Raw genomic sequence first — 20,526 nt, forward strand, 5'->3', positions numbered from 1 at the left:
GAGTGTAAAGGAAAGAGATGTTGGACCAAGAGGATGAAGTAATAGGGAGACAAATATTGAACGCACAGCAGGAAAGAGAAAGGGGCGAAGGGCAGGCAGGTGAGCCAGATGCTGGAAGCGGAGGGAGAAAGAGGGAAAGAAGCTAGATGGGGTTGGACAGGAGAGAGACACATTGGTGTGGAAGAGGAAGAGAGGTGAAATCTGGACACAGGAAGGTAACAGAAACAGAGGGGAAATTATGTGCCTAGGGACAGAGACATAAAGGGGAGATACATGGGGATGGTATATGGACACATGGGGGGTAATGCCGGACACAGAAGGGAGATGGTTTGTGCAGATGGAACTAGATGGTTTGCGGGGATGGGACGGGGACCGAGCTCACGGGGCGGGGATGGAGACTGAGCTTGTGGGGGCAGGCCGGGGCCGGGGACGGGGACCGAGCTTGCGGGGATGTGACGGGGACAAATTTTTTTCCCCGTGTCATTCTCTAGTAACCAGTGTGATTGTTGTAAAAGAGGATTAATATGTTCAAATCTCCCGCCCCCTCACAAATAAGCTGTGCAGCAGCATTTTGTACAACTTGCAATGTTCTACACCTGGAGGCATTGGCGCAGTCTTTGTAAAGGGTGCAGGCATCCATCCTCCTTTCTCCCCCACTCCCTCCTGAAACCTTCCCCCTACCGCACATGTGCGCCCCTTCCCTCGTACCTCTTTAATTTTTCCTGCATGAGCAGCATTACAAACTTGCTGTCCACGTCGGTGTCACCTCTCTCTGACGTCGCTTCCGGGCCTAGGATGTAACGTCAGAAGGATAGCAGACATGACGCGGGCAGCAAGTTTGTGCTGTTGCTCTCGCCTGGAAAATTTAAAAGGTACGGGGGAATGGAAGGGGGCGCGCGTGCGGCCGGTAAGGGGGGAGGAAAGGAGCGGGAGAGGGGAGGGACACCACTTAACTTTGCTACGCCACTGCCTGGAAGACACCATCCCTAGATATAAAGCAATTCAATAATCCAATTTCTGTAATTTCATACTTTGAAGCACAGTGCTGAAATTATTCAAATCATCAACTTCAATTTCCTCTGGCCATGCAGGATCTTCTATTCTCCCTACCATAAGCAATTCTGTTTTAGACAGGCTGAAAGATCATTTCTGATGCTGCATCCACACATTCACAGTTCTTAAACATAATGTCAATCGGGCATAGAGAAAAAAAAAACCTGAATGTCATCCACATATAATCGGTAACTAATTTGCACTGGCTTTTACAAAGCTGTGGTAGAGGTTTCTACCATGGGCCAGCGAGGTGATTGCTCCAATGCATAGAATTTCTATGAGCATCAGAACATTTATCTTGCTTAACCCACGGTAGAAATCTCTACCGTAGCTTTATAAAAGGAGCCTTCAGTTCTTTAAAAACATTACCTAGTGATGCTATGTAGAGATTGGCATTATTTTTGACACTGATCCTCTACTCTAGATAGATTGTGAGCCCACCGGGACAGAGAGGGAAAATGCTTGAGTTCCTGATTGTAAAAACCGCTTAGATAACCTTGATAGGTGGTATATAAAATCCTAATAAAACTTGAAAAAACTAAAACTTGAAACTACTCTTTACCTGAATTGACCTATCCTGAAAACAGGAAGTAAACCATACATATATTGATCCATCTAGTCCCATTGCTGCCAATTAATTCAACAGAATACTACTACTATCCACAGTATCGAAAGCTGAAGAGACATCTAAATGATACCACACAAAATGCTTTATTTTTATGTAACCCTAGTCTCGAGCATTGATCATCATTTTCAAATCAGACAATTTACTACCACTACAACATATGTAAGGATTTTACTGGTGATTTTAGAGCATGGGCCTCCGTCTGGTAGACATGTGTTTACATTGGAGATCACAGTGCTCTAAAATTCAGTGCTATATATAATGGACAAACTCATGTGACAAAGCTGCAAAATATTATAAACCATGAATATATGTTTTGTCACTTTCTTATCACCCACCCCTGTTTCTCAACCGGCACACCCCTCCCTCTTCCTGTGACACTGCCATTGAAATGCTTTAATGTTTCACTTATGTATTCTTTTTAAATTTTTTATTAATTTTCAACCTTTGATAGTGCAATACAATTGGTTAATCATGAATACTGCATGAAACACACTATTAACTATACAATTAATACATTAAATAGTCATTTTCACTCATCTTCAACTTAATTATTAATACAAAAATGCATATGATGATTACAATATTGTGATTAAATAATTTAATCCCTCAAAATACATATCCCTCTCCCATCCACCCCCCCCCCCCTCCCTGGATGTGTAAGGACACCTCATGAAAAAGAAAAAGAAAGCAACATGACCCTTATTGTACTGCAAGAAGAGTAGTCAATGGACTCCATACATCCTTAAAGGACTTACTATTTCCCAAACATTCCGCCAACATTCTTTCATATTTATATGTGGTACATACATTTACCCACCAAAAAGTGTAGTTAATCCTGTCATGGTTCTTCTAATTATGAATAATCAGTTGAACACCTATTCCTGTCAAGATCAGGAAAAAGCGACTTTTATACTTATCTAAAGTAGGTTTAACATGAAGTAGCGTACCACAAATTATCGCCTCATAGGACAGGGGAATAGATGAATCAAGAATGAAATTTATTTGTCCCCAATTGACTTCCAGAAATTAAGTATCAGTGGACAGAAATATAACAGATGATCCAAAGTCCCTATATTAATATGACAATGCCAGCATCTATTAGATTTAGAATTATCTATTTTTTATAAACGAACTGGGGTCCAAAAAATCCTATGTAATAAAAATAACAAAATATTAAGGATCTGGTGTTCACTTATGTATTCTGATATTTGTCATTTGCTTATTTCTGATCTGAAGAAGGATTAAATTTGAAAGCTGATTTAAAAAATACATTGTTGAAATCACATGACGCCATGAAGCAGGAAAGATGCTGATCGCGATCTCTCCTGCCGCTTCCTCTCTTAGCCCCTTCTTATCGGCACTTTTTTACCGTGCCCTCCACCGCGTTGCCGTGCGGGCTCGTTGCCTAGCGCCCCGACTACAGTCGGCTGTATTTAAATGCCTGCGATGTCGGCAAAAGTCCCGAGGAAAGACCGGGATCGGCAGAAAGCGGGGGACAGCAAGATGGCGGCGCCGGATAGCTCTGAGGTGGCGGGGAGTCCGGCGTGGGTGTCGGAGGTTGCTGCTGAGGTGACTGCCGCGATGGAGCTGATATTAGAAAAGCGTCTGCTCCCCATTGATGCAAAGCTGGAGCGAGTGCAGGAGAAGCTAGACGCGATGGGGCAGGAGGTGTCTTCCTTTCACCAACGAGTGGAGGCCCTGGATGACCGCGTGCTGGGCGCGGAGGGCCTGCTAGGTAACCATGCCAAAACTCTTGCAGCATTGGAGGATCGTCTGGAGGACCTGGAGAACCGGTCTCGGCGCTGCAATCTGCGGTTTGTTGGCCTGCCTGAGGATTTGCCAGAGTCTGATCTCCGTTCTACGATGGAATCCTGGATTACTTCCTCCCTTACTCTGCCACCTGGTTTGGGGCCCCTGTGCATTGAAAGAGTTCACAGGCTGGGCCTTAAGCGGTCCATGCTGGCGAGACCGCGGGTGGTGATTATTAAACTGTTAAACTATGTTCATAAGCAGGCTATTCTCCAGGCTCTTCGTGGGGGTCAGAATCTGACTTATAACAACAAGAGAATTTTATGTTTTCAGGATTACTCTGCCAAAGTTTCGCAGCAGCGTCGAGCCTTTGCCCCGGTGTGTACGGCGTTGATACAACGCAATATTCGCTTCACCTTGCTGTACCCGGCAAAACTTCGGGTCCAGAGCAATGGGGCTACCACTTACTATACCACTGTGGCGGAGGCAAAGTCTTTCCTGGCCCAGGAGCCTACGGCGGGACCCTCTACCAGTGCAATTTCATCTTCAGAGGGGCCGGCTGAGTGAGGAGGTGCCCTGTTGATCAAGTGGATCTGTGCAACTGCTTGCTTGTTGACCGCAGAGTGACCGATAGCCCAGTTGCCCTTGTTGTGGGTTTTTTTGTTTTTTGTTTCTATTGACCTTGGTTACTTTGAGGTGCTCTGAGCTCTTTTTGATATATGTACATTAGAGAATGACACGGTGAAAAAATTGGTCCCCGTCACCGCCCCGTCCCCGTCTCACCATCCTCTGCACCGCCCCGTCACCGTCATTCCCTTCACCGCCACTGCCACCCCATTCACCGCCCCGTCACCGCCACTGCAACCCCATTCACCGCCCCGTCACCGTCACCGCTGCATACATAAAAGCCTCAAACGGGTACGATTTTATATAATTTTCTAATATCTCCCCTATGTATCTGCCATTGCCCCCCCCTGTGTCCATATACCATCCCCATGGCATGTCCCCTTTTTGTCTCTGTCCCTATGCCCCATGCACATAATTTCCCCTCTTTCTGTTACCTTCCTGTGTCCAGATTTCCCCTATCTTCCTCTTCCATACCAGTGTGTCTCTTCTTTTCAACCCCATCTAGCTTTTTTCCCTCTTTCTTTCCCCCCCCCCTGCTTCTAGCATCTGGCTCACCTGCCTGTCCTTCCCTTTCTTTCCTGCTGTGGGTTTTTCTTTCCGTTTTCATCACCTTGGCCCAGAATCCTTTTCCCTTTCACTCCCTCCTTACAGTCTGAGCCGGGAACACGGGTGATCGCACGGTCCTCGCAGCCCCCACCCGCCTGCCCAATCGATCCTAGTGTTTAGCCAGTTCTCTCCCTTCTCCTCACCTTAATTTGCAGGCTTTCTTTTTCAGCGACCTGCACGCTTTCCCAAAGAGCCGCACACGCGCGGCTGCTCAGTGTTCAATCTTCTGCTCTGCTGCAACTTCCTGTTTCCGGTTGCGTCAGAGCAGAAGATCGAAACTGAGCAGCAGTGGCTCTTTGATAGTGTGCGGGTCGCCAAAAAAGAAAATCTACAAACTAAGGTGAGGAGAAGGGAGAGAGCTGGCTAAACACTAGAATCGATTGGGCAGGCGGGTGTGAGCTGCGGGGACCGCGCGATCCTTCATGCCTCACTGCGGGGACAAGACCCATTCACCGCCCCGCGGGCGGTGAATGGCCTTGTCCCCGTCGCCGCAGCGACTGCTAGTTTTCTTCCCCGTTTTCGGCGGTGACCCGCGGCTAAAATGCGGTGGCCGCGGGTAAACCGCCACCGTGTCATTCTCTAATGTACATTCCTGGGGCCATTTATGTTTCCTCCTGGGGTGGAGAGCACCGTGCCTGGACTTCTCCTGCATCTCTGAGCTCTGCAGGGTGTGTGACTCTGTCTGCCGGTCCTCTGGCCTGTTGCTGAGGTTCTTGAGCTCCTCGTCTTGGGCTCTGGGCACATGGAGCGGAGGAGCTTCGGAGACCCTGGGTTTCTCTTCCCTATTTGGACTCTTCTTGTTTGCTGCGTCCTTGTGGACTCTTTGGACAAATTGCTGTCTTGGTTCCATTGGGGCTCCTTCTGTGTGTTTGGAGGGGTCTGGGAGGGTGGGGACTGGGGGGAAGCTTGGACTTTAGTGTGGTGGTGCATGTTTGGGTAGGGTGAGTGCTGGTTGTTGTGAGTTCGGGTGCGGAGAGGATGAGTGTCTTTTTAATTTTTTTAGGATCTCGTACCTTCATACGCGGCATGGCTGTAGGTTGCACTGGGCGTGGGTGCTACTCAGTGGGGTGGGGTGGGTTGGCCTGGGTTCACCTAGGTTGTGTGTGGTGAGAGCTGGGGGTTCTAGTTGGGTTTAGATTAGTCCCTGCTTGCTTATGTTTGATGCCTAGCAGGGCTGGGGTTTGTTGGCCTCTTTGCCCTCGCCTTGGGTTCCCTTGTGGGGTTCCTTTTGGGCTTTGTTTGTGTTTCCTGCTGGGTTTGGGTGTTGGGCAGTTTCGGCTTCTTTGGTGTTTGGGGTTGGGGAGGGAGTGGGCGTCGAATGTGATTTGCTTTTCCTTCGGGGAAAGCCTTTCTTGGGGGGATTTAGAGGGTTGGGGGTTTTATTTTATTTTTTTTCTGGGGTGGGTTTTGAGTTGGGATTTGGGGGACAGTCGGGGGGTTGGAAGAGTAGGGGTGGGGTGGTGTGGGGGGGTTTTGTTTTTTGTTGGGTGGGGTGGTTTTTCTTTTTTTGTTTTTGCGGTGCCTGATCCCGGGAGGCCCTGGGGACTTGTTTTGTTTTCTGCTAGATGCTGTAGGCTGGGGCAGCATCTTGGCAGCCTCATACTTTTCATCACTTTTGCACTGTATCTGTTTCATTTTTTTGTAAGTTGAATGGTGAAACTTCTTACTTGGAATGTTGGAGGCATTAACTCACCTGTTAAGCGGGCAAAAATTTTACAAAACTTGCAGAGACAGCGAGCAGATATTGCTATGTTGCAGGAGACACACCTTACTGACTTAGAACACGCTAAATTGAGAAGGGGCTGGGTGGAGCGATGTATAACGGCGGCTGCAGTTGGGAAGAAACGGGGAGTTGCTATTCTTTTTCGGAAAGCGGTGGCTACTCAGATTACCCCGGTGGCTATTGATGCCGATGGTCGATATGCTTTTTGTACGGCGGTGATTGGGGGTGTTCAGGTGCTGGTGGGGTGTGTCTATGCTCCCAACACTTATGATAAATCGTTTTACGCCCGTTTGAAGACGTTTCTTTTGTCTCGTGCTCCTCTTCCGATGATTGTGGGGGGGGACTTCAATGTCGCCTGGGATGCTTCCTTGGATAGATCTCGCTCACCTAGGGGTGGAGAGGGTATCGAGGCTAGGGGTCTTCCTCAGTTGTGTCATCTTCTGGATCTATTGGATGTTTGAAGACTCTTGCATCCAGGGGAGCGAGATTATACCCATCTCTCACGTGCCCATGCTTCGCAATCTCGTATCGATTATCTGCTGGTTTCTCGCTCGCTCTTTGCTAGGGTTCGGAAGGTGGAGATAGGGCCTTATGCGATTTCAGATCACGCATGGGTTTGGATGGATTGGGATTCGGGTGTGGGGCCTCGCCCACCTGGGTATTGGGCTTATCCTTTGTGGCTCCAGGAAGACCCTAACTTTTTGCCCTATCTTCTGGGGGCGTGGAAGGATTATCAATATCATAATAGGCAACATGAGGAGAACCCGGTTTTGTACTGGGAAGCGGCGAAGGCGGTCCTTCGGGGAGTGATTATTAGTTATGTTAGCCGGGTGCGGAAGACCCGAGATAGGGAGTTGTTACGTTTGTCGGACCAGATGATGAGAGCTCGGCGTACCTTTGCTTTGCGTCCTACGTCGGGAAACAGGCAGAGTCTGCTTTCCTTGCAGGCGGCGGTTTATGCACTTTTGCATCAACGGGCGACTAAGTCTTTGGCTTACTATAAATACCGCTTATACGTCCACGGTAATAAGGGAGGGAAACTTTTGGCCCGTTTAGTCTCGCAAAGGGAGAGCCTTAAGAAGATTTTGCACCTTCATACTGCAGAGTCCGGGCGGGTCACTAGTGACACGGATATATGTGATGTCTTTCACCGTTTTTATGCAGCTCTTTATGCTCCACCTCCGGATTTGGGACTGTCTGGGGATCTCTATTTGGAGGGGCTCGATCTCCCGTGTCTTTCGGAGGAGCAGACGGGTCAGTTGAACGCGCCTATTGAGGTGGGAGAGGTGGAACTTGCTATAGCACAAAGTCCTACCTTGAAAGCCCCTGGAGTCGATGGGTATAGAGCTGAATTCTATAAACTTTTGCAATCTGAAATTGGGTCGCCGCTGGCTAATATGTTTAATGTGATGATCAATGCTGAGGCGATGCCTGAACATCTTAATGTAGCTCAGATTATTGTTCTTCCGAAGCCCGGGAGGGATCCTACTCTGCCAGAATCATATAGACCTATTTCACTACTTAACTTTGATGTTAAGCTACTGGCAAGGATACTGGCTAACCGATTGGCACGGGTGTTGCCGCTTCTTCTACATGAGTCCCAGGTGGGTTTTGTTAAGGGTCGATCGGTGGCAAAGAATCTGCGCAGAATTTTGACTTCTTTGGATTATGCTTCATGGGTTGCGGCACCTTCTCTTCTTATTAGTTTTGATGCTGAGAAGGCGTTTGATCGCGTTCGTTGGGATTTCTTGTTTGCTACTTTGGCTAAATATGGGTTTAGAGGTCGTTTCGTTTCGGCGATACGGGCATTATATGCTTTACCAAAGGCTACTTTGTGGGTAAATGGTTGTCGTTCTTCTTTATTTGAGATTCATACGGGAACTCGCCAGGGATGTCCGTTATCCCCTTTGTTGTTCGTGTTGACGCTTGACCCCCTCCTTCATGATATCTATTCGAATCCGACTATTCGGGGGATTCAGTTGGGGGATCAGAGCTTTAAGGTGGCTGCTTTTGCGGACGATCTCTTGGCTTTTCTGACGGACCCTTCTCCTTCGTTGCAGGCTCTTTTGGAGACCATGAGAGAGTATGGTGATTATGCGGGCTTCCGTTTGAATTTGCTTAAGTCTGAGGCCTTGCCTTCCTCACTGGCCCTGCGGGTTCGGTGGGGCGCCTCCTTTCCTTTACGCTGGGCCCCGGGCTCCTTTCGGTACTTGGGGGTCTACCTTTCGGTTTCCACGACTCAGCTTTATTCACTTAATATTCCTAAGCTTTTGGCTGATACTAAGGTCCAGCTGGAGGCCTGGGAGGGCCTCCCTCTGACCCTGTTGGGCCACATCTCTTTGGTTCGCATGGTGATTTTTCCGCGATGGCTGTATGTGTTCCAGACTTTGCCGCTTCGTTTGTTGAAAAAGGATCTTAACAGTTTACATTGTTTGCTGTCCCGTTTCTGTTGGAATTCGCGCAAACCGAAGGTTCGTTTTCCCTATTTGGTGGGTGGCTGGCAACAGGGAGGACTAGGACTTCCTGATTTTGGCCTTTATAATGAGGCCTGTTTACTGCGCCATTTGAAAGACTGGCTCCTGGGTGAACATCAGTATACCCCGTTGGATTTTGAACGGGCCTTCTATGCTCCTCATACCTTGAACAGTCTCTTACACTTGCCCACTAAGGATCTTCCCCCTGAGTTCCGTGCGTGTGTTTCTTTGAAGTCTATGCGTGCTGTGTGGGGGAGCTTGGTCGGCAGACTGGGAGGGGACCCGCGTGTGTCGAATCAACTTCCCCTACGGGGGAACTTGTCCTTTCCTCCGGGCCGGGATAGCCCTGCTTTTCTCGACTGGGCGGCCCGCGGTTTTCATCTTTTGGAACATCTGTTGACGGAGGAGGGCGGTTTGCTGCCTCTGGATGCTTTGAGGGATCGATTGGGTGGGGGCTGGGGTGATATTTTTGCCTATTGTCAGGTTAAGCATTATATTCTTTCTCTTCCGCAGGATCGCCTTGCTTTCCCAATGGGGGTGCGTCTTTGGCTTTTTTTTTGACGGGGTGGCAGTTTCTTTTACTTCGGTGTCGGCATTATATAGGGCCTTGTTGGAGCTTATGGATACTAAAGAGCTGTTGCAGCTTAGACGAAGCTGGGGTCGTGAACTTGGCCTGGATCTTGGTGCTTGGGATGTTTTGCGAGCGGTGCGTGGGGTCCCACATCTGATCACGGGGGCTGAGTATCGTGAGTGTTATGTTAGAGTGATTTATAGGGCCTATCTTACTCAGTCCAATTGCATAAAATGGGAGATATTGACTCCCCTTTGTGCTTGAAATGTGGCAGGGACCCCAATACTTTCGCTCACTCTTTTTGGGATTGTTGGCCTATACAGGTTTTTTGGAAGGCTTTTGTTCGATATTTCCGTGGGTTATTTTTGAGCGCCATTGTGGGTACTGTGGAACAGTTGGTTCTTGATCTTCCTGGGGCCTTTCGCGGTCTTCCTAAAGGGGGTACCCTTTGGTGTCGTAAGGTGTGTCTCCTTGCTCGCAAATGCATTTTGAAATCTTGGACTGTTTCGGAGCCTCCCTCTTTTTGGACCTGGAGAGCGCTGGTGCATAATTTGGCCATGTGGGAGGCCCGTGAGGCCGTTGGCCACCCTCGTCGCCAACGTCATATTTTGCTTGTGTGGGGAGTTTATTTGGACTCCTTAACTCCTAGAGGGCGTAGTCTCCTGTTGAATCCTCTGGCTTAGCTGGGTTGTGGTTCTTGGCATCTTCTCCTGGGATCGGACACCGCATTTTAATTTTTTATTTTAATTTTTTTTTTATTTTTTAATTTATTTATTTTTTTTCTTTCTTCAGGGTTGTTGAGGGGGGGATGGGTTTTTCATTGGGTCTGCCGGGGGCCACCAGAACACGGGCCTTTGGTACTTTGGAGTTACGTCTTTTAGCTTCTGTTAGTTGTTGGGGGTGGGGGTGGGGTGTTGGTACGGGGGGAATGGGCTGTTTGGGGGGGGAGGTTGGGGCTGGGGGGTTGTTTGTTCTGTTTGTCTCTACACTGCACGGACTTGTGTTTTTTGGAAGCTTAGCCCTTGCCATTGTTGTATTTGTTATTTGCTGTTTTCCTATTCATTCTATTAAAAAGACATAAAAATACAGTTTGTCCAATTAAAAAAAAGATATCAGTTTATTCTCTTTATGCTTTTGTTTTATTTGTGTTCATTGCTCCCCCGGTCATTCGCAGTCCGCCATTCGCGGTATTTTCCGACCACAAATGACCGGGCAGGAGAGGGCAGCCGGAGAGGCAGGAGAGGGCAGCCGAAGCACCGGCAAGTGAAGGAAATCACTCGCGGTATGCTCCGACCATCTCTTCCTGTACTAAAATCGGGCCTCGCCAATCAGGAGCTGCGTGTCAAAGCAGTTCCTGATTGGTGAGGCCTGACTTTAGTACAGGAAGAGACGGTTGGAGAATACCGCGAGTGATTTCTTTCCCTCGCCGGTGCTCCGGCTGCCCTCTGTTAGAGAGTTGCGTGGGGACAGAAATCCCACCCATCCCCACCCGTCCCCGCCAGGATCCTCTCCATCCCCATCAGGATCCTCTCCGTCCCCACCCGTCCCCGCCAGGATCCTCTCCGTCCCCACCCATCCCCGCAAGGAATTACCTCCATCCCCGCCCATCCCCATAAAAAGCAGCAATTACTTCTGACAGGATCAATTCCACAGTTTCTTTTGTGTTTACGCTGCTGTTTTCCTTGTGGAATCTCTTTGGTGGAACCCTTTTTTTGTTTTCTGTTCAGGTAATTAACTTATAAACCTCCTCTTTTACTAAGGCTGACATGTCCATTATATTATATGGACGAACCCTGCTTCCAAAGCCTTCCGTCCCCGTGGGAGTCCCGTTGGCTAGAGGGGGGTCCCCGTGGGAGTCCCGTGGATTAGGGGGGATTCCTGCGGGACTCCCGCGGGACCCACGGGATTCCCGCGATCCCCATTCCCGTGCAGACCTCTACCCTCTGTCTCTCTGGCTGCCCTCTTCTGTCTCCCCTGCTAAAAACCGTATTTGCGGTTTTTTAACATTCGAAGGGGTTCCTGGAACGGAACCCCTGTGAGTATTGGGGGAGTATTGTATATGGTTCCCTGATCTGTGCTGTAGTTGATCCACCAAGCTCATTGCTATTAATATTTCTCAGTTTTAAATTTCCGTACTGCAGCTGTAGCTGGCATTTGAAATATGGTTTGGGCTATGTCTCATTGACCATTTTTTTCCCACACCGAACAAGTGTGTTTTGCAATTTGAATAACAAAATACCATCCACTCTATGGTGCACAAATTGCCATAAACACTTTGGAAGTTTCCACAGAACATTTTGTTTACCGGTGATGCAGAACTGCATCCCTGGAGGAAATCCAGAGTGGATTTTCAAGTCGCTATGCACTTCAGAGTTAATGGATAAAGTGGTGTGGATAATGTAATTTGCGGTAATTAGCTGAAAGAACTTGCAGTAATACTGGAGAGAAACTCTTCAAGAAATGCATATGATGGTAAAAAGCAACCACTGTGCTTTTTGTAGGAAGTGCTCTGAGGCCAGGGGAAATGTTATCGAATTCTAAATTCAAGCTAAGATTGAACTTGCTACAATAAAGACATCAAGAATAATGTTTTAGCATTTGTAAGTTAGTATTTGTACGTAATAAAAATAAGGAAGGACAGTGTACCTGGAATGCACATCTATTCTGCAAAGCAGTTTAGACAAAGGAACAGGGGTCTCCAATTATCACCCTTAACAAGTTCTGCAAACTCCACAAAAATAATTCCATATATGCAGCCTCATTTGTATGCAAATCCTTTTCATGCATATTCATTACAACTATTCTGATAATGGTATACAGCCCCTGGGAAACAGAATCAGACATCCTTGCTCTGAATAATGAATAGAACAGTGGGAGAAAAAGCTGAATGTCAACCTCAACACTCTAGGAAAAAGATTTTTAAAAAGTACAGGACTGTTCTTGGTAAAACTGGTCACATGAGTGATCTTGTGATGATGTAAGAAAGAGTAAGTTATACAGTGCACTCTAATGTTTGACCGAGGCTTGCAAATATGGTAAGTGCTACTGGGCACTAATAGCAGCTAAGGGACACAGTAAACATATATGCAAGTTTTTTCAATCCCCTCAAACCAATGTGATATTCAAGTACAAACAACCCACTAGAGAATGACCCGGAGACACATTTGGCCCCATCCCCGCAGGAAATCAATTTCCCCATCCTGTCACCATGAGTTTTTATGCTGTTCCTGTCCCCGCCCCATTCCTGCAAGCTGTGCCTTAAACGCACAAGCCTCAAACACTTATTTTAAATTGTTTGAGGCTTGTCTAGATGAGGACAGAATTTTCAGGAATGGGACAGGGACAGGAAAAGAACTTGCTGGGATGGGACGAGAAAATGAGTTCCCGTGGAGACAGGGAAAAATTTGTCCCCGTGTCATTCTCTACTACCCACATAGCTCGTGTTTGAAGATCTTAAGGCCATGCAGCTAAAAAGTATTTGTCCAGTATTCAAAAAGAGTTACTGGAGCAGGAGAGACTTCTGCCAACTTAAACCCACTTTGGCTGCCTAAATGCAGATATTTGGAGGCTCTTAGCTGGACAATGCAGCTGAATGTCCCAGCACTCCAGGACGGTCTGTCGGCAGAGCTTAGGCAGGGCCTGGGAAGAGCCTGGCTTTAACCAATTAACAGCCATATTCAGACCACTAACCTGTTCAGTGAGCAGCTAAAATTAGAACAGCAAAAAAGTTGAGTAGGGTGGGGAATCGGGGCAGATCTTTCTTTTTTTCCAGAGGGAAAAGAGGGCAATCAGAACTAGGAGGAAGGGAGGTCAAACAAGCAGAGGCACTGAAAGGATTTTATGTGGGTCCTGGCTGAATACTGGCACCTGTGATTTTTGCTGGATATGGCCTGAACATGGCCTGGCACTGAATATCCAGGGCAAATTCTGCCCAAAGCAGTCAGTGTTTTACAAAAACACTGACCACCATGGGCTGAATATCAATCAGTGTGTGTATACTTTAAGCTAAATCTTCTTTGGAAGCATAAGTACATGCATTGGTTATGCATATTGTTTTGAAACTTTTATACACATGGGAGGGAGAGAAAAAAGAGATGTTGCATCTCTCTTTCCCTTCCACCCCAAGACCTAACATTTCTCCTTCCCTTCCTACCCTCCTTCCATCCCTAGGTCCAATTTTTCTCCCTTTTTCTTCCCAACTGCCCTCCCATATCATATCTCTCCCTGCCTTCCCTAAGTCCAGCGTTTCTCCCTTTCTCTTTCCAAATATCTTATCCTCCTATTCTATATCGCTCCCTCCCTCTACACCAGGGGTCTCCAAAGTCCCTCCTTGAGGGCCGAATCCAGTCGGGTTTTCAGGATTTTCCCAATGAATATGCATTGAAACATAAGAACATAAGCAATGCCTCCGCTGGGTCAGACCTGAGGTCCATCGTTCCCAGCAGTCCGCTCACGCGGTGGCCCAACAGGTCCAGGACCTGTGCAGTAATCCTCTATCTATACCCCTCTATCCCCTTTTCCAACAGGAAATTGTCCAATCCTTTCTTGAACCCCAGTACCGTACTCTGCCCTATCACGCCCTCTGGAAGCGCATTCCAGGTGTCCACCACACGGGTAAAGAAAAACTTGGTAGCATAGATCTCGTGCATATTCATTGGGGAAATCCTGAAAACCCGACTGGATTCGGCCCTCAAGGAGGGACTTTGGAGACCCCTGCTCTACACCACCCCCAGGCCCACCATCTCTGCCTTTCTCTTCCCTACTATCCTCCCTTCAAGTATTTCTTTCCCCTTTCCTTCACAGCACCCCATGTCCAACTTATCTCCCTTTCTCTTCACCCCCAACTCCCGGGTCTGGCACTTATTTGGAACACCTTCTTGGTCTGGCATGTCCTCCCCCTTCTTTGGAACACCTTTTTGGTCTGACATCACCTTCACCTTCATTCAACTTCTCATCCATTTTAGTTGCAAGGAACTCAGCAGCGGCAGCGATTCTGAAACGCAGCCTGCAGCCTCCGTCCATTCTTTCCTTTTGCCCTGGTCCACCCAGGTGGAAAAAGTAAGTTGCGTTATTGGGGCGGATCACGGTAGAAGGAAAGCAGGGAGGAATGCTGCAGGCTGCGTTTTAGGATCGCTGCCGCCAGTTCCTTGTAACACAAATGAATGAGAAGTTGAATGAAGAGTGAAGGTGACGTTTAAACGGCTTGCTTAGAAGGGGAAGGACATGTTGGCCCACAGGGGAGCCCCCAGAGCCTCATGGGGCTCATGGGGCTGCCCTGTTTGCCGCCACCCCCCTAAAACCAGCCCTGTTTTTTTTGTTTTGTAATTCTTTATTGATTTTAAATTCAAGTACAAAGTGCAAAAATTTTTACAAACAAGTAATACATTGAACAGCACTTACATCCAATCAAATAATAATACAAAATATTTCTCCCCGCACCCCTCCCCGGATGAATGTGAAAATCAAGCAGGAATTAAAGGCTTATACAATTAATCAGATTTAACATATTCCGTTAATGGACCCCCACGTTGCTTTAAATATTTTATTATGTCCCAATATTTCCGAATTCATTTTTTTATATCTATAACATTGACACAAACATCCTGTTTTACAAAGCCGCACGGCAACAGCCCCGAAGCCCTTTAAATCTCTATGGGCTTCAGGGCCATTACCACGCAGCAGCGCTAGCGCGGCTTTGTAAAACAGGCCCAAAGTTTCCCACCAAAAGGAAAAATTTAGCCTGTCCCAGTTTTTCCAATTCCTGGTGATCATTTGCATGGCAACCCCTGTCATAATTATAAGAAGTCTGTTTTTATACCTATCTAATGGATTTTTAGCTTTCAACAATGTCCCACATATGACTACATCGTAGGACAATGGAATCGATGTTTTCAGTATCATATTAAAAGCCCTACTTTTGAAAATGTATCTCCAAAAGTAGAATTACACTCTTTCACAGGACTGCCCCTGTTCCTAGCGAGGAAGCCTTGCCAGAAAAGGGAAATGGGGTAAAAACCCTTGAAAGTATTCCTAAACCTGCTAAGAAGAGTCCCAAAGCAGCCCCTAGGAATATTTACAAGCCAAGCCTTTCAGCAATGAAACCTCCTAAAGCAGGCAGATCTGGTTTAGCCAGTTATAGGAAAACAGATGAAGAGACTACATCTCCCATCAGGCATAGAGCCAGGGAAAGGAAAGAGCAGGGCTGGAATACAAGCCACTCCCAATCGGGTTCAAATTGGTGAGAAGCTCTCTGAGAGCAGATTACCCTAACACACCTGCAGGGAAGCCTAATCAACTTCCTGCAGTGAAAGAAAAGGGAGTATTTTTCTCAAAGCAGAGTAGGTAGCTAGCTCCAGGGTCAGCCTTAGAGTACACACCTGCTCCAGACCCAGCGCCAGTCAGCAGGTTGCAAACCATGGATTGTAAGCCCAGAGAATCAGGAAGCCACAGTCTACCAGTCCAGGCAGAGGTTGGGGAGATAGAAGCCACAAAAAATGGTGAGTCTATGTTTGGGCAAAACAATGAGATGGCTGATGGGGACTTTGCTTATAATATGGAGATAGAAGAAACATAGTTGCCCATTTGTATACTAGATTAAGAGAAGGCTGAAGATTTTTGTTTGATGAAAACTTTACAGCTGGGACAAGTTTTCTTTTTCTCTCTTGGAGATAATGGGCTTGGAATTGACAATTGTGTTTTGAATGCTACAATGATACCAGGTGATACAAACCTGAAGAAGCCCGTTTGAAAGTTTGTTTTTGATTTTGATCAATAAATTATACCAGGAAATTGCACCTCTGTCATTGGACCTGTGTTTTTTTTTTTTTTTTTTTTTTAAATTATTCCAATGCCAAGCTACCAATAGAACCTCATGTAACTGTCGGCTGAGGTTTTGCATGCACTGGGTAAGGCCACTTGCTGAGCCCAGCTTGGCTGTGCCTGGTCACAACTCACAAAAGAAAGGTATACAATTCAAATCCAAGGAGTCCAGACATAACTCTGGTTCTGTGATATATGCAACACTCTCCCCCCCCCCCCCCCTATACTCCAGACATATTTGCATATGTTTTGACAGAGACTCAGGGTGGTTTGCTTAACTTGGTCATTCTGTAATCCAGGTATATTCATGGCTTACATTTTCTGTAGTGGTGCACACCTGGTTTGCAGAAAAGAAAATGAATTTATGAGTTCCTTTTTAGGCCATGTTGACAGAAAGATTTAAAGCCTTCAAATATTAGTAATTAGTATTGTGTGTTTCACACCTGCATGCAAAATGTAAAAAACAAAAATAGTAGATAACATTTGGGCTGTATATGAACAATTACAGTTTGGAAGCAAACTGAATTGTGAACTTTGTGCCACATTTATCTTTTTAATTATTATTTTAAATTTGCTGCTATAGATATTTTCATGGCCATATTAATCTTGATGAAATTTGAATTTGTTGCATATTATACCTTTCACTATATTAATGCAAACAAACTGCCCGTAGATCAACATCAGGCACCTGACTTTGTTCTATGGGGTGCTGAAAGGTTCTCGGCCCAACCAAGAAGAGAATGACGTGGATATGGTTTAATCAATGATCTGAAACAATGTCAAAAGAAAGAATTTTGTTTCTGCAAATTGGCAGGTAATGAAATAAGATAATCAGTGGTGTAACGAGGATTAGAGATGGGAATAGCTAGTGAGAAAATTACTCCCACTCCTCCCTTTTACTAGGCCATGGTAGAAGTTTCTCCCATGACCCAGAGTGCTAAATGCTCCAACCCTACTCCAACGGCCATAATAATTCTATGAGCGTCGGAGCATTTAGTACTCCAGGCTGCGGTAGAAACCTCTAACGTGGCTTAGTAAAAGGGGGGGCGGAGGAGGGGTAAATTTGCTGGTGACAAAAAGTTATTCAAAGTTATTAAATCACAACATTTCTAAAATAAGAGTCATAGTTCAAATGAGAAAATGGAAACTGTTTAGAAACCAAAAGGCTAGATAAACTAATTTACTCACAAGATGTTAAGGGCAGATGCACTATTGGCATTTAATAACCTGGGCACATTGGGGCAAATTCTGTAAACGGTGGCCCGATTTGTAGGTGGCGGTAGGCGTCTTACCGTTGTGTAGCCTGCCTACTGGGATGCCCTTTAAAAAAAAAAAAAGCCCTGAGGAGGGTCGCCTACATTGTAGGCGTTTTCGCAAACCTAGGGAGGCGCGTAAACATAGAAATATAGAATAAACATGATGGCAGATAAAGGCCAAATGGCCCATCCAGCCTGCCCATCTGCAATAACCATTATCTCTTCCTCTCTCTAAGAGATCCCATGTACTTATCCCAGGCTTTACTGAAATCGGATAGTCTTTGTCTCCACCACCTCTACCGGGAGACTGTTCCATGCATCTACCACCCTTTCTGTAAAAAAGTGTTTCCTTAGATTACTCCTGAGCCTATCACCTCTTAACTTCATCCTATGCCCTCTCATTCCAGAGCTTCCTTTCAAATAAAAGAGACTTTGCTCATGCACATTTACACCACATAGGTATTTAAACATCTCTAAGGCTAGGCATGGGCGTGGTTTCACCCATAAGTGGCCTTAGGCAAGCTTAGGTGGCCCTAGGCATCTCCCTAGGGTCAAGATAGGAGCCTGAAATGTAGGCCAGAAAAATGCTGGTCTACATTTCAGTTAGATGCGGCTGCTGATCTGATCACGGCAAGGGAATCTCCCTGCTGTGATCAGATTAGCGGCTGTGGCAAGTAACCCATGCCGCCCCTCCCCCCCCCCCCCCCGCAAAGACTATCGGCAGTCCCTCCTGCCAGAACCCTCAAAGCCGTCCCTCCCCAAATGTTCGCAGCAGGAGGAGTGCTCAATTATTCTTGCCGTCACCGCCCCAAGACATCCCCCAGCAGGAGTGATGCCCAGTCCCTCCTACCAGATACCCCCAGAGACATCCCCCGGCAGGAGGGATGCCCAGTCCTTTCTGCTAAACACCCTCCCCCCATGGGTGTCATCTATGGGATCTGACCAATCAGAATGTTAGGCCACTCCCAGTGCATTCCAGAAAGCACTGCGAGAGAGGCCTAAGATTCTGGTTGGCCCAGTTGCCTAAGGCTCCTCCTATGGGAGGGACCTTAAACATCTGGGCCAATTGGGGTCTTAAGCCCCTCCACGGTGCATCCTGCGATACACCAGGAAGGGGAAGACCCACCATTCAGTGAAGGTGGGCCTGCTTTGCCAGAGGGAGTAAACATCTCTCTGGCCGGCCAACTCAATAAGGTACTTGGGGGGGGGGGAGGTCCAGGTGGGCTTGGGGGGTCAGGGTGCCAGTTTCTCAGGGATGGTGGGGGTTTATGGCAGGAGGGACTGGTCATCTCTCCTACCATGGGATTTCTCGGTGGGAAGGGTTCAAAGTCTCAGGAATGGGGTGGGTTCCGGCAGAACGGACTGGGCATCCCTCCTACCAGAGGATGTCTTGGGGGGGTTTTGTCAGGTGGGATTGGGCATCCCTCTGCCAGGTGATGTTATGGGGTGGTGGCAGCAGGAGGAATTGGGCACTCCTCCTGCTGCAGACAATCATGGGTGGGGGTATGGCTTTGGAAGTTTCGGCAGGATAGACTGGGCATCCCTCCTACTGGTAGTCTTCACAGGGGGAGGGGAAGGGTTCCCTGCCGCTAAACTGATTGCGACAGGGAGATTCTCTTTCTGCAATCAGGATCAGCAGCAACCCAATTCACTAATTGGCGCCTGTGACATGGATGCCGGTTAGAGAATCGTGGTATTAGGCGGACTTGGGCGTCTGTCTGTGAATATGAATAAACTTGATTTGCATATACTGCCTCCATTATATGCAAATTTTTTTCATGCATATTCATTTTGGATATCCTGAAAATCTGACTGGCAAAATGATGCTCCAGAAGTAAGTTGAGAAGCACTGCCCTAATCAAATTCCCCAAATATATTGGTCCCAGGTTGTATAGTAACAATAGTTTGCTCCTGCTCTTAGACCACAGTAGGTTGCTCCTGCTGTTAGACCACCAATTCAAAATGACTTCCAATGCTCCTCCTACAGTCTTTTTAAGGTTCTACCATTAGCGGTCATAGCAGCTTTTCTGAACTGATCGCCTATGTCCAGGAGAGACTGGGTATTCCTCCTGGTCTCGCTATACTTCTGAAAACCTCCTGTGCTAGGAGTGGGATTAGAGCAGGGGCCTCAAAATCCCTCCTTGAGGGCCGCAATCCTGTCGGGTTTTCAGGATTTCCCCAATGAATATGCATTAGATCTATGTGTATGCACTGATTTCAATGCATATTCATTGGGGAAATCCTGAAAACCCGACTGGATTGTGTCCCTCAAGGAGGGACTTTGAGATCCCTGGATTAGAGTGTATGGTGTGGGAACTGATGGGGAGACATTGGGAAGGGGATGAGAGTTCCTTACTGTCAAGTCTTCTTTCTAGGGGTATACACCTGAGGGGAGAGGATGCTTTGTCAGTAGGGGTAATGAATGCTATGGGGTATAAGATAAGGGGACTGGATTCTAGGGAATTGGAGAGTAGATAATCTGTTGTTATGGCTGGAATGGGGAAAACTGGTGTTACCAGAGTATCAATTTAAAAAAAAGCTACTCCCATGCACTTGAGGGTGGGGAGACTGCATATTTGTTTCCCTAAATGTAGTTCCCACTGGACCTGAGGAGCCATATAGGTGCAGTCCTGCATCTGTTTGATAAGAGGATCTACATTTAGCTGAGCCTTTTGTAAAATACTGCAGGAATCTTCCACATCCTGGTCTGGATGCCTGAATTCCCCTCTCCATTTTCTTTTTAACAACCTTCCCCCCCCCCCCTTTTTTTTTTTTTTTTTTTTTTTAGAAAGGTATAACAATTTTTAGCACCGGTCGTGGCAGTAACAGCTCAGATGCTTATAGGAATTCTATGAGCTTTGGAGCTGTTACTGCCATGGTCGGCGCTAAAAACTGTGTTATGCTTTTGTAAAAAGGGAGGGGTGTGTAAAATTACTGTTTCAGTGACTGAGAAAAAAACAACAACCCAATATAAAATCATTAAACAGCCTAGCTTACTTTTTACAACCTGTTTCAGAATT

The 20,526-nt window shown here is 46.9% G+C and overlaps 1 protein-coding gene across 4 annotated transcripts in view; it reads left to right on the forward strand.

Moving 5' to 3' along the window:
• Positions 1-20,526, forward strand: part of CNTNAP2 (contactin associated protein 2) — a 2,440,986-nt gene that overhangs the window by 636,231 nt on the left and 1,784,229 nt on the right. Inside the window, exon 1 of one of the 4 annotated variants that reach the window (XM_033930312.1) lies at positions 15,708-15,928. The exons of the other annotated variants lie outside the window; for them this stretch is intronic. Coding sequence (XP_033786203.1) covers positions 15,847-15,928 — 82 coding nt within the window. The 5' untranslated portion in view covers positions 15,708-15,846. Of the gene's footprint in view, positions 1-15,707; positions 15,929-20,526 lie in introns of those variants that run through there. 4 annotated transcript variants of the gene reach the window in all.

The sequence above is a fragment of the Geotrypetes seraphini genome, chromosome 2, assembly GCF_902459505.1.
Source record: "Geotrypetes seraphini chromosome 2, aGeoSer1.1, whole genome shotgun sequence".
Lineage (NCBI taxonomy): Eukaryota > Metazoa > Chordata > Amphibia > Gymnophiona > Dermophiidae > Geotrypetes > Geotrypetes seraphini.